This window comes from Nicotiana tomentosiformis, chromosome 2 (genome assembly GCF_000390325.3).
Source record: "Nicotiana tomentosiformis chromosome 2, ASM39032v3, whole genome shotgun sequence".
Taxonomy (NCBI): Eukaryota; Viridiplantae; Streptophyta; class Magnoliopsida; order Solanales; family Solanaceae; genus Nicotiana; species Nicotiana tomentosiformis.
The window spans coordinates 116,539,566-116,554,614 of NC_090813.1; the positions used below are offsets into that span (position 1 = coordinate 116,539,566).

Genomic DNA, 15,049 nt, shown 5'->3' on the forward strand with positions numbered 1-15,049 from the left:
CCCAGTGTATTTCCTCAAGTCTTGTGTTAATTTAGACGGCTCTTCTCGGTTGCAAAAACCCTAACCTACTGGCGCCTATAAGTACAACTGCTTCAATCTACGTTTGCCCTACTCTTGCGCGCACACACACACACACATCAGTAGGGGATGAGTTTTTATCTTTTGAACTTTCAAATTTTCTTTGTTTTTTGTTGAATTGAGAAGGTGGGAAGTAGTAGTTCCTCAGTGATGAACAAAACAGATGACGAGTCTGAGAATCCATTCTTTTAAAATAATGAGGACAATTCGAGGCATTTGTCTGAGAGGAACTCCCCACCTGCTACTTCTTCCTCATTACTTTTCTTAGTATTGCCTTTTGTTTTTGTTTTTGGTTATTTCTACTTTTGAGTGACTGTTATTATTTAATCTCATTGTATTATTTTTGTTTTCAGTGTCAGATTAATTGAGAAGAAGCTTTAAAAGTTTGATTTATACTTTCCCTTATTTTTTCTGATTTTTGAGACTTACGGCGAAGATAATTTTTTTGCTTCAAATGCTAGGTGATCATTAAGTCACACGTTTGTTTATACACAGTGTTTTAGATATTTTGCAATTTCTTTTTTTCAAAAATGTGATTTTTCAAAATAAACTTTCTGAAGGTACGATTTTGGAAATTTTTTAAATTAAAAAACCCTTCCTATTCATACCATAAGTTAATTAAATATTTTCCTAATACTTGTCCCTACATTGCTATGAACTTGCTATTTTTCCTGGGAAAAAGACACAAATGGCCAGCCAATTAGAGTTTACAACAGTTGATGGCCCGAAAAATTGATTTACACTATATAGACCTAAATTTACTAGCTATAATCACTTAGGGAAATCCGGATAGATACTTTTCCGCGGGAATATGGTCGAAAAACTCACTTACAATCATTTTATGGAAACTATTGGATCAACAGAATAAAATACAAATAAAGGGAAAAAAACACAAAAGGCACGAGAGACTTGTAAATCTGCAATTGAAAAGGCATATTATTTTTAGAAAATAATCATTAGATTGAATGCTAGTGATACAAGATTAATGTTACTTCTTCCGTTTTAATTTACATGAATTTGTTTGACTGAGTACCAAGTTTAAAAAAAATTGTGGTATACACAAATTTGTGATTTTAAAAATAAATTTTTGAAAATTGTGGTGTTAATGTGTATAAATATATATATCTCATGTATAAATACTACTGTTCTATATCCGATTAAAGTTTTAGAGGTATTTTGATTTAAATGTATAAATTACGTATATGGATTATAAACTGATTGTTATGAAATCAATAGGTATTCCCTTGTATGTCTACATCTTTGCAATGGAGGAATTTTCCAGCACCACGATATTTCAGTGAATGAAAATGTATGTAATACATACCCACAGTAAAAATGACAATTCTAAACTCTTCAAAATGAGACCTGGACATTTGGTATAGAATGTTCAAGAATGAAGAGAGAATAGATCAAAAGAGAATGAAAGATACTATTTTCATTTAGGTAACTGGATAGGAAATTCCTAAATTGTAGCCTAATCCAAATGATCAACGTAGTTGATTGCCTAGAAACAGTAAAATACGAGTTCTAAAAGTAAAATGTGGCCATTTAAAATTTATATCCTAAATGGGTTGCTAGTCCAGTTAATTATTCATTTTTCCTTGTAGGCCGGGTGCCTTCTTATTGTTGCAATTATGAATTTTTTTTAGGAATTCTTTCGTTCTTGTACAATATTTGAAATTTATTTAACAAAATTGTCCCAAATTGGTATATTATCCATCCTAAATAAAGATTTCTTACCATTTCTATACAATTTATTATTAGGGGATTTGGTTATACCATTTTCCTTTTTTCTCTTCTATCTTCTTATCCTATTATTTCCGCCTCTTTCCATGTTCAATCCATTATTAATACCTTAATTCATTGGATTTTGTTACACCCGAATTTATAATCCAAAAATATTCAGTTGTGATCACAAGCAAATTAAAACGAGATCAAATGAGAAAGTCACAAATAAAACGATACAAGAGATTATGCTTCAAATTAGTACTAGTCAATCGCGACTGTTAAAAATAAAAACAGAAAAAAGGAGAAAACACAATACTATCATTCAATCAATAGCCTTTAATTGTTAAGTTTACTTGACGACAATTTACCTCTCAAAATCTAGATAGGGATAATAAGCCATGTAATCTGGCATTTTCCTTTTCGAACTTTGAAGATGACACTATTCCAACGAGAGATTAAGTAAAAACGGCCAAAAACCGTCAATATAAGAGAAGGTTAGTGTAATACTAATCCTTAAACGAAAATTAATTTGGTAAATGAGAAAGTCACAAATAAAACGATAGAAGAGAGGAAGAAATACTAATCATGATCAAATGATATTAAACTATAATTTCTATATTACTCAGTGTTACACCCCATGTTTTCGTACGTGTAAGTACGCCATAAGTAAATTGATATAAGCTCGGAAATGAGATGTTACCTTCCGCATTTTCTACGTTAAAGTTCCGTCATAAGCTAATCAGGTAAGTTCAGGAATGAGATTATTTTGAGATTATAAGCATTATGCTATTTCAAACAAGTGATGAGTACATTCGTGAATGTGAGTGGATAAGCAAATAAAAGAAAATGAATTTTCGTCAAAGTTTGACATGTTGGGATAAAATACGGCTCGAGCTAAAATACCCGGTATTTTGGACTAGTGCCATACAAGGTATCACGTGACCATGATAGTAAGGTGTATAAGGTATGTTAAAAGTGAGTAGTATTTTAAGTAATTTGAGATAATCCTTAATTATGTGAATTATTGGATAATGGGGGAATTAAGAAGTTAATTAATAATTAGTGATTGATTAATTAAAGTCTTTTGGATAAAGACTAAGGCAAAACGTGGCAGCCACATGAAAATATATTAGGTGACTCTTGAATCACCTTGCAAGGTGGCAACACTCAAGAGATGGGCACCTTATCTCCTTGGATTAAAGAATGTCATCAAATCACTTCTTTAATGGACAAAAATAAAGATACTTCATCATTTGTTAGGACCCGATTCTTTGTCAATCGGACGTGGCGCGGCTATGGCAAGGTTTGGGGCGTGATGGCCTTGCTGTTGGCCTATGCGGGAGCAAAACGATCATGCGGGACAATGGACGAGAAACATTGTCATGAGAACAAGTATTGGCCAAGGTCTTGAGACAGACAAGATGGAATTGGCAAAAGCTTGATGAGGCAGTGCGGACAAGTTTGGGCGGCATGAAGCGGCATGCGCGCCAAAGGCAAAGGTACGGGCAGTTCAAGTTGTGGGAGCGCCAAGTACAAGCAAAGCTAAATTGCGGGGGCACAGAATGATGGCAAAGGGTTTCAATAGCTAAGGCAAAGCTATGTGAGACAAAAGACAAGCAATGGCACGGATGAAACAAGTGTTGACAAAGACAAGGCAGAAATGTGGCTAAGGCAATGTGCGGCCGACAGGGGTCGGGTGTGTGCGGTAAAATCATGGACAGCAGGTTGCGGACGAGACATTGGCGCGGAGCAATGTCAGAATCAGCCAAGGCTGGGCGCAATGCCAGACTTGGAGCATGCAAAAGCTGACCAAGAAAAAGGACACATGCAGTGCACATGCCAAAGCAGTGGGCCGTTGTAGTTTTGTAATGACTTGTATCTATGTCTGTTTAGTGCTTGTAGCTAATGTCATTTCGTGTAAGATAATGGCCTATGTAGTTGGGGGATGTCAACTACAAGATAGGATCAGATTTAGTATTGCTGTGTGTAATGGCTTGGTTCAGTGGGATGTGGGACCAGTGCTCCACCAGTGGGCTAAGTGCTCCACCAGAAGAGCTGAGTGTTCCACTATGAAGACTGAGTGCTCCACAAACAGAAATGAGTGCTGGAGAGAGCCATTTCGTGGGCAAGTGCCCCATTAATGGTTAAGTGCTCATCAGTGCTTTGACTGGACAAAGCACAATGACGGAATTGCCCCTTTGTATGCTGTCCCTTAATATCTGCCAGTGGAAGCCCCTATATCTATATATATGGGGGCATTTCGTGAAGAAAAGGCATCAAGGCCGTGAGGGTCTTTGATCCAGAAAAGGATGAAGATCATGCAGGTCTTGCATCAGGAGTCAAGGCCGTGAGGGTCCTTGGTCCAGACGAAAATCAAGACTGTAAGAGTCTTGTGCAGAAGGAGAGGGTCTTCAAGTGAAGAAGAGAGTCTCCGAGTCGAAGACGAAGACGAAGTGGTGCTAGGGCTTGGCATGGGCAGGTCTTAGTGGGCAAAGATCGACTTGTGATCTTTGCCAAGTCGGAAAACAGGTTAGGAAGGTGAGTCTTTCTAAGTGTTTTCAAAAGTGGGCTAGGGCTTGGCATGGGCAGGTCTTAGTGGGCAAAGATCGACTTGTGATCTTTGCCAAGTAGGAAAACAAGAGAGAAACGTGAGGGTTTCTGAGTGTTTTCCAAAGTGGGCTAGGACTTGGCATGGGCAGGTCTTAGTAGTTATGAACGACTTGTGTTCATAGCAAAATGGGAACCAAGAGAGAAACATGAGGGTTTCTAAGTGTTTCCGAAAGTGGACTAAGGCTGGAGCGTTGGCAGGTCTTAGTGACAAGATCTATTTGTGATCTTGGCCGGACGAAGTGGGCTGTGAACGGATTGTGTTCATGGCAAAGAGAGGTCCTTTGTATGTTTTGTGATTAATACAAAGGTTGGGTTTTTCCCGTAAGTGTTGGTGTTCTCTTTGTGTTGCTGCCGAATATTGTGGGAAGCCAAACTTGATGAAAAGTTGGCTAAGTGTTGGAAAAGGCTGAGTAACTTGAGCGTCAGGTTGCTGCCGCGCGGTGTCAAGTTGGGCGCGAAAAATTGGCCCAAAATGGCCCCGTGACAAAAGTTACAGATAAACTACAGCAAGAAAACTTATGCAATATTATGATCAAAACTACAAAAATGTAGATGTTTTACATCTACCAAGCAACGAATTTTTAGCAAAAGAAGTTATACTACGTAATATTATAACAACGGGATTTTATGATTTTAAGGGAGTACTGTGCTATCTTCCTCAAGAATATCATATGAATTTTTTCCTACTTCGATCCGCCGTTACGATTTGTCGCAATCAATGGTGTTAAAGGAATTGTCAAGAGAATCGGTTCAGGTATGTTAAGGCTATCCCTTCTTTCTTTTTGGCATGATCTATACGACACGAACGAAGCGAGCAAATGCACAACTTTCATAAATGACTCTATTAATAGAAATACTAGGGGTGTCTATATTCTTGATTCCCCATGTGAATTATTATTATATCTTCTGTTCATGGGTCTCAGAAAAATACGTATTTGATAAAATTTATCCGACATGCATATTATTTTTATGACAAAATAAATCTTATTAACGTGTTTCATATGCATTTCATGCATTTATACATGCACATTGACCCATGACCAGATGACGTTATATGCGCATATATATATATATGGGATATGAAAAAGGTTACGACATTATATACGCACCACCACCTGATCATCTGATATACGTTGATGATTTACCCACAATGGTCGAGATGATATGATGGGATGCCCTCAGAGGCTTGATGATGTAATGAACGCATATACCTATGCATGGTATGACATTTATACGCATATGCATGGCATTGTAAATATCAATGATTCACATAGTTATTCAGATTTACATGTTGAGTCTTTTACTCCATGTTTCTATCATGTCTATTATTTACTGAATTTCATTCCTTACATACTCGATACATTATTTGTACTGACGTCCCTTTTTCCTGGGGACGCTGCATTTGATGCCCGCAGGTCCTGATAGACAGGTTATGAGCCCTCCAAGTAAACTATCAGCTTAGCGAAAGGTGTTGGTACGCTCCATTTACCCCGGAGTTTCTTGTTTGGTTAGTATAATTTAGACGTGTATTGTTTGGTATGGCAGGGCTATGTCCCGACCTTTATGACAAATATAAATTCTTACAGTCTTGTAGACAAATATCATGTACGTAAAAGATTGTATGGCCTTGTTGGCCTATGTTCAGTGTACGAGTGGTTGTTTTGGTCTTATAGGTCCATATGTCTTATGTATAAGTTGGTATTTCATGTTGTATTCTACTTATCTCACGGCAGCATCTCCGACTCAGTTATCTATGATAGTATGATACGAAAAGATACATTGTGTTGGTACTCGATTGAGTAAGGTATCGGGTGCCCGTTGCGGCCCATCGGTTTGGGTCGTGATAAAAGTGGTATCAGAGTAGTTCTGTCCTAGGGAGTCTACAAGCCGTGTCTAGTAGAGTCTTGTTTATGGGTATGTCGTGCCCCACACTTATAAGCAGGAGGCTACATGGAATTTATGACTGTCACTCTTTCTTCTTACTCTAGATCGTGTGGTAGAGCTCAGTTGTAAGAACTCAATTTCCTAAACTCTATCTTATTCATAATACGACGAAGTGCTCTGGACAATTGTACGAAGTGCTTGGAAGTATCTAATTGGCCATTAAGTCTCTTCCCCAGTAGAGAGTGGAGACCAATAATCAGTATTAAACTATTAACATTTACACTTTAGAAACCCTAGTATCTAAATCCAACAGCCAACCCTCTCGCCGTCTCGCCTCTCCCTCTCGACTCTCGTTGACTCGCCAACTCTCTCCCTCTCCCTCTCACTCACCCTCTCGCCATTGTGTTTTTATTTTTTAATAGTTGGTCATCTTCTTAAAGAATAAGAAATTTGTTCAATGATACTGTTGATGTATTTTGTTGTGCACTTTTCAATCCCTTACCATCCACTTGAATGTAGTATGAGAAGATAAAAGAAGTATCGTATGTTTATTTTTCAATAAGGTATTTCGCCCAAAGTAATCTTTCATCATGGGGACAGTGATGGATCTCTATAGATTACTTCTCTTTTGATATCCAGTATTTGATTCTAGAAATATGGCCTCATGGTGTAATTTAGCAGATGCAGAAAGAAGGGGTTAAACTAGATACTTTTCTTCTTACCAACATGCTCAACTTGTATGGTTGTCTTGGTCAGTTTTCAAAAATGGAAGAATTCTTAACTGTCATCGAAGCTGGATCTTATGTAGCCGATATCAGTACCTATAATATCCTGATCAATGCATATGGACGATCAGGATATATAAAAAAAATGAAAGAGATTTTCCAATCACGTCCTGCTAAAAACTTGAAGTCAGATGTGGTTACTTGGACTTCCAGACTTGGAGCATACTCTAAAAAGAAACAGTACCAAATGTGCTTAGAAATATTCGAGGAAATGATTGATGAAGGTTGCTATCCAGATGGTGGAACAACAAAAGTGCTCCTTTCGTCTTGTTCGAGTGAAGATCAGATTGAACAAGGTACAACTATAATTAGATAAATGCACAAGAATGTAAGGACAGTACAATTGGTTTAAAATGGTTCATTCCGCCCGATAATAGCTAAATCGATACCAATCCGTCCGATATCTTATCGCGTGCCTAGCGGATTAATACATTTAAAAACCGATAACCGATAAGCCAAACAGTTAAGAGTAAATAACCGCCCGATCCGTCCGTTAAACAATCCTAAGTTTAATTAGTATGAACAAACTGTGACTAATGTACTACCCAATTACATACAACTAGAACAACATATAATTTAAATTCAGTATTTTTCATCATTGACAGTCATTAAAAAGTTGAAAACTTTGAATTCAAATTCTGCATCGTGAACAATATATGGTACAACAACATACAAATTTAAAATTAAATTTGGTACAACTTAATACAAATTGATATATTTACAACAACATACATACTAAAATAAATTTTGTACAACTAATTATATTGTATACACTTATTTACAACTTATCTACAACTTTCATATATTATTTTTACCCAGTTAAATACATCATACAACTTAAATATAATTTTCATATAAATTTTCTATAATATGTCTTTTGTATGTATTTTGTATCTGATTTGTATATATTTTGTATGTGGTGTGTTCTTCTTCCTCTTTGAAATTCCAATCAAAGCTTTTTCTCTTAATACAATTTTGATACATATCAATAACTTTATGTAAAAAGATAGTATTGATAACTTAAATATAAATTTTGTACAATGATTCATACATTATACAACTATTTTTTAACTTTCATACAACATTCAAATAAAAAAATACATATAACTACAACAAAATATAATTTACATACAATTATAATACAACTTTACTACAAATTCGTAAGTATATTCTATGTCATGTCTTCTTCTTCTTCTTCGACGAGTTTCAATCTGAAATTCAGCCAAAATCAAGTCTAATCTTCACCAAGCACCCTCAAAATTGAGATATAAACTCCAAACAATATTCCCAATTATTTGCAACAACACCCAATCCAAAAACAAAATGATAATTGATAACCCAAATTCGAATTCAAAGCTTCAAAGCTTTTTAATGCATGTCAATGGTGGAGAGTCAAAACACTTTCAAAATTTATTGATTGACAATTTCAATTTGAAAACCAATTGTGCAACATGAAAGGAAATTGCTAAGTTAAAACTCTATAGTAAAACGATTGAAATCCATTAAAAATATATACAACATGAAAAGATAAAAAGTAGTGAACATTAGAGGAAGAAAAAGTAGGGAAAGAATAGAGAACGAGAGATAGAGAGACGGAGAGGGAGAGCGCGCAGATGAGAGAGAGAGAGACAGGGAGAGAGAGAGAGAGCGAGCGCAGGAGAGAGAGAACAAGGATGAGAAATAACTGATTCCTTATTTAATTTCTAATATAAAGGGGTACTTATTTAAAACTAATTTGTATATAATTGATAAATTGTATATGGCCATATAATTAAGTTAAAACTTGATTAGGGAGGGTAATAAAGTTTCATATGTAGTATAGGAGGGTAAAAATCTCAAACTTTTACCCTTCTCGTTAAAATATTGAAGGTCTGGCCGGCACGATTTAGAGTTAAAATCCCAAATTGGCATAAGATACTCCGTAGAAACGAGAAATTGAGAAGCTATTCTTTTGGTAAATAAATAATTTTATTACCAACTGAGAGAATTATAGCTAAAGAAAAAAAAAAGAAGTAAATTGAACTACCCTGGATTTGCACTCTAACACTACTCAGTGATCTTCTTAAAAAATTTTCCGGGTTATTAATATCTTTATTATAAGTCTGTATTAACGTATTGGGTTAATGAATTATCCAATAATTTCTTACCCTGATAAGGGAGAACATCGTATAGGAATCCAAACCCACCGGGGAAAGAGGCGGAAGAGTAGCTTTTAAATATATGGATAATGAGTATAACATCTGGCCCATTAGCTCAGTTGGTTAGAGCGTCGTGCTAATAACGCGAAGGTCGCAGGTTCGAGACCTGCATGGGCCATATAGTGTTGTTTTTTTGCCTCTCCTTTTGGCTGACATTTTCCAGTGTATTAAATACTCCTCTGTTCATTAACTGTTCTGCAATATCCAAATATATCCTGTCAAACAAATACAAATGTGAAGCGAGCGACTCTTAAGATTCGGATAGTAGAACTATTCATTACTCATGCTAAACATTTTTATTTTAGTCTAAAATAAGTGTTCTTTTACATAATCAAGAATTAATTAATTTTTTTTTTCAAAATTTGTTCTTATTTATATATTCCAACGTGTTAAAGTAACAATTAATTAAGGGTAATTTTTTCTTTTTAAGAGTTCGTATTTTATTAAGGGGTGTGTCAAAGATTAAAAATCACTTATTATGGAACGGAGATAGTAAATTTTTATGTATTTATCATCTAAATTTTCTTAATAACAAATATAATAAAAACGTGGTTTGTCAATCAATTTTATTGCAAGATAGTAGGAATGAGTATATATATCCTAAATACTAACTTTGCCACATGGCAAGCTACCAAACCAGAGATATTAGCTCAGGCTAACCAATGAAAGAAGACCTTATCCTATCTCTTATCTTACTACTCACAGCAAAGCCACCAAAAATAATTTCTGCAATCTCAGCATCCAACTGCCACTCTTCTTACTTTCTAATAAACAGAAACAAAGAAGAGCCCAAAGACTGAACAGAAAAAAAAAATGGCAGCCTCTTTACAAGCAGCTGCTACTCTTATGCAACCAACAAAGGTTGGTGTTGTCTCAGCCAGAAACAACTTGCAGTTGAGGTCATCTCAAAGTGTGAGCAAGGCATTTGGTGTTGAACCAGCTGCTGCTAAGCTGACTTGCTCTTTGCAATCTGATCTTAAAGATTTGGCTCAAAAGTGCACTGATGCTGCTAAGATTGCTGGATTTGCTCTTGCCACTTCTGCCCTTGTTATCTCAGTAAGTTGATGTTGTAGTTCTGCTAAATTAAGACTATCTTGTTAAAAAGCTTAAAGTGTTAGCGAGAGCATACTTTATACTTAATTATGTCTTAATACGTCTCCTTCACATGTGGACTTGATTCTTTACGTGAAAATCCTAATGAGTAACCAAAGATCTTAACTCAGGACCTTGTCTACTAAAGACTGTAATAGGAAATATTTTAGACTTGAGCATACGCCTTCTTCCCTCTATGGATAGGATGACGTGATAGACAATGGATCAGTTAGAAAGGAGACCAAATTGATCACAAGATTCAATTGCCACGTATTTAGTTATTAAGCCTTAAAGTTTATGTTTTTATGCGATGGCAACATCAAAAAGAAAGTTTGAATTCTCGAGAGTCACAATTTTATTTACTTAATTACGTCTCAACAAGTTCCGCCTTGCTTCATATTCGTATTTCCCATCTATTGCAAATCTGCATAGTTAAGTGTTGTGAATCCTAGATAGGACAATTTCAGGTATATGTCAAGGATTGAGATTCCCTTGATTTAAAACATGTTAATGAATTATACTCCAGTGTTGTATGGGGGAAGGTTTATAAGTACAATATATCAGTTACATAGGATCTCTCTACCAGAAATCTATAGCTAATAAGAATATGTTATTCAGGAAGTTCAATATTTTCTCAACGAGCTTCTGATGTTGTTGTAATGATTAACTATTTCATGCTTTTGGTCTTATTTTTCTTTTGACTTCTTGTTTATGGAAAGAAGATTTCTAAAGATTGTGCAACTTGGTTGTATAGGGAGCAAATGCTGAAGGAGTTCCTAAGCGTCTAACCTATGACGAAATTCAGAGCAAGACATACATGGAAGTAAAAGGAACTGGAACTGCCAACCAATGCCCAACAATAGATGGAGGTGTTGAGAGCTTTGCCTTCAAGCCAGGCAAATACAATGCCAAGAAGTTCTGCTTAGAGCCCACTTCATTCACCGTCAAGGCAGAGAGCGTAAGCAAGAATGCACCCCCAGAATTCCAAAAAACCAAGCTAATGACGCGCTTAACCTACACTCTTGATGAGATTGAAGGACCCTTTGAAGTATCTCCTGATGGTACCGTTAAGTTTGAGGAGAAAGACGGAATTGATTATGCTGCTGTTACAGTTCAGCTTCCTGGTGGTGAGCGCGTTCCCTTCCTCTTCACAATCAAACAGCTCGTAGCATCTGGAAAGCCCGACAGCTTTAGTGGAGAGTTCCTTGTGCCGTCATATAGAGGATCATCATTCCTTGACCCAAAGGGAAGGGGTGGATCTACTGGTTACGATAATGCTGTTGCATTGCCAGCTGGAGGGAGAGGAGACGAGGAGGAGCTCCAGAAGGAGAACGTAAAGAACACTTCGTCTTCAACAGGAAAGATCACACTGAGTGTTACACAGAGCAAGCCAGAGACTGGTGAGGTGATTGGAGTGTTTGAGAGCATTCAGCCATCTGATACTGATTTGGGGGCAAAGGTACCTAAGGATGTAAAAATCCAGGGTATCTGGTATGCTCAACTTGACTAATAGAGAGATTTTTAAGACCTTGGGGTTCATTTCTTTGTTTTTAATTTTGTCCTAAGTTACTAAGGTTGGAACTTTCTGTGACCAAATTGGACAAGTAATGAGACAACTATCTTGCTGTATATTATAAAGCATAAGTAATTAATAATCCATTCTTATAGTGAGTTGCAAAATGGTTTTAATGCTCATATTTACTTAGAAATAGTGCAAAGTACTGTCATATATTGAACGAGGTCATAAAACTATACTTTTTGTACTTAGCAAGAGACTAAGAGATAAGCTGACAAGCTTATAATATCATTAGCTTGATGAGATGATTGTGGTTGATCATCTGATGAGCTCAACCTGAAATTACAGCAAGTGATAATGATGCAGTGATACCTGGTTATGAATTTGAAAATTGTTTTGGTATTTCTCACCCTAAGGGCTCGTTTGGTACGAGGGATAAAGATTAATTAATTTTGAAATTAAATTTGAGATGGGTTTATCCAACGTTTCGTTGGGATAAAATCGCAATATAACTAATCCTGAGATTAGTTATCTTGGGACTGTAGTTTTATTTTTATCCGTATGGGAGGGTGGGATAACAATCACGGGATAACTAATACCAGGATAATTATCTTGGAATAACTTGTTTCCCAACCAAATGACCCCTAATTGGATATGTTGCCCTAATTTTCTTATATTTTACGATTTTACCCTTATGGTGATTGTTTACCCGTAAAATAGTACAGTTGAATTTGTTGCGTGGTTTATAGACAAGCGAACTGATTTGATCCCAAAATGATAAATAAATTAAATAAAAAACAAGCCTCATCGTTGAAATCGAAGAAAATGGCAAGCCTGGTTCCGGGAGCAAGGCTTCTGAAGACAGTGATAAGAACAACTAGACAGAAAATAAAGTTGTATTATTTGACTTGATAATAAAATGCAGCATAAGTTTTTCCAGAGATTTTCTTGTCCCACAATGGTTGTTGAAGCCACTATTTATAACTATACCTAGGGAGTAAGACCCTAGGATCAACTCCCACTTAAATGACAACAAAGAGGGTCATTGATGAATATGTAACGACAAGCCATGCATGTCTAAATTCTTTGCAATAGTTGAATATTTAATACTGAAGAATATTCTTCATTAAATGCCATGTGGTGACAAATATTCGTTTGCTTCCGTTGACCGCGTTCCCTTCGGGATCTACCCGGTACCAACAGAAACTGTTGCCCTCGGTCTTGGTTTCCACTTGATTTATCTTTCGTCTGCCTCCGATTCTACGTGTCACGCCATCATTCGAGCATTTAATATAAACCATTTTTATCCTATACAGATAGTCTCCCATGCTTCCCGGTGGAATATCTTTGTGTCATCGAAAAGTTGGTGAAGATTCTTTCTTGGCGGAAGTTTTTTGAACCCTTCTGAAAAGTTTCTGACGCTTGATAAGACACACATCTCCTCGCATTTAATACTCTGAACATGTGTACCCCATGATTTAGCAATATTTTTGCCGGTTCTCGAGGTAATCATGACCACGATTCTGCTTTCATCTCTCTTTGATCTTCTTCAAAAAGCTCTATCATCTCCTTATTATTATGGCTTCCCCTACTAAATCTTCCAAGAACTCTCGTTTTCTCTTCGGTGGAGGCCCCAAGAGGAGCAAGGATAAGGAAGTTGATGCTAATGCTGATCCTCCCACGGCGAGCAACATCATACCCAAACATCTGAACACTGTTAATGACTTTCAGGAGAAGTTCCCCACTTCAAACCCTCGAACTTGGGTTATTGGTAAATATCCTTCTTCTATTCGCCCTTTTAGTATTCCCGTTGTGAAGGAGGATTGTGATTGCCACACTGTGAACATCATTGCTCCGAGCCTGGTGGAGCGAGTGACCTTCATTAAGAAGGGTTTTATGTACGTTTATACTTACCCCTTCATTTTGGGCCCATTCTCGTTGAGCGGGGGACTTGACCCCGCGATCTTGGAAAAAATATTTTCTTTCATTTCAATAAAACGAGTATTTTTTTTCATGATGTAGAAAAAGTATTTTCTATCATTTCAACAAACTAAGTATTTTCCTTTCTTTTTTCCCAAACAAAACGAGTACTTTCTTTTCATGATGTAAAAAAGGTATTTTTTTTTCTTTTCATGACGTAGAAAAAATATTTTCTTTCATTTTAACAAATGAGTACTTCTTTTCATGACGTAGAAAAAGTATTTTCTTTCATTTAAGCAAAACGAGTATTTTCTTTTCATGATGTACAAAAAATATTTTCTTTTATTTTAACAAACTAAGTATTCTCCTTTCGTGAAATAGAAAAAGTTTCCCCCCCAAAAAAATGAGTTCTTTCTTTTTATGATATAGAAAAGTATTTTCTTTCATTTCAACAAAATGACTACTTTCTTTTCATAATGTAGAAAAAATATTTTCTTTCATTTCAACAAACTAAGTATTTTCTTTTCCTGATGTAAAATATTATTTTCTTTCATTTTAACAAAACGAATACTTCTTTTAATGATGTAGAAGAAATATTTCCTTTCATTTAAACAAAACGAGCACTTTCTTTTCATGATGTAGAAAAAGTATTTTATTTCCTTTCAACAAAACGAATACTATCTTTTCATGATGTAAAAAAAAATATTTTCTTTCAAAAACAAATTGAGTATTTTCTTTTCATGATGTAGAAAAAGTATTTTCTTTCATGTTGTAGAAATGATACTTTCTTTTCAACATAAACAATATTTTCTTTTTAGTTATCGAGCTCAAATTTCAACGTTGTTCTCGTGTAAAAAAGTAAAGTAGCACATTAATTCCTTTGATTTTGTGTGAATTTTAAAAAAAAAAATTAAATTCTTGAAGAAAGTAGAGTCCCTGGGGGAGGGAAAGGGGGATGAGTACATGAAACATGAAGATTCTGGGGAAGGTGAGTTGAGGGGAGTATCACAAAAAATTATTTTCTTAAAAATATTTTATACTCTCTAATCAAACATTAGAAAATATTTTACGAAAATATTTTTTCACTCACCAAACAAACAAAGAAAAATAAGTGATAAAACCACTCATTTTTCATGAAAATATTTTTCAGGAAATGTTTTCCGTAGAAAACATTTTCCTTCATGCCAAACACACCCTAAATGTCTAACACTTAGTGACCAAACTAGAACAATCAATCA

General features: G+C 35.6%; 1 protein-coding gene and 2 non-coding genes across 3 annotated transcripts; all 3 read left to right on the forward strand.

Annotated features, from left to right (window-relative positions):
- Nucleotides 1–220: 220 nt before the first annotated feature.
- On the forward strand, nt 221–307 carry LOC117277524 (small nucleolar RNA SNOR75). The gene has a single exon (XR_004507823.1). It is a non-coding gene; the product is annotated as a small nucleolar RNA SNOR75 (small nucleolar RNA).
- A 9,020-nt stretch (nt 308–9,327) lies between these two features.
- TRNAI-AAU (transfer RNA isoleucine (anticodon AAU)) lies at nt 9,328–9,401 on the forward strand. The gene has a single exon. It is a non-coding gene; the product is annotated as a tRNA-Ile (tRNA).
- A 543-nt stretch (nt 9,402–9,944) lies between these two features.
- Nucleotides 9,945–12,055, forward strand: LOC104099407 (oxygen-evolving enhancer protein 1, chloroplastic-like). Its single transcript, XM_009606388.4, has 2 exons — nt 9,945–10,339; nt 11,130–12,055. The coding sequence occupies exons 1-2, from the start codon at nt 10,097–10,099 to the stop codon at nt 11,883–11,885; spliced, it is 999 nt and encodes a 332-aa protein (XP_009604683.1). The 5' UTR covers nt 9,945–10,096; the 3' UTR covers nt 11,886–12,055.
- The last annotated feature ends 2,994 nt before the right edge of the window (nt 12,056–15,049 follow it).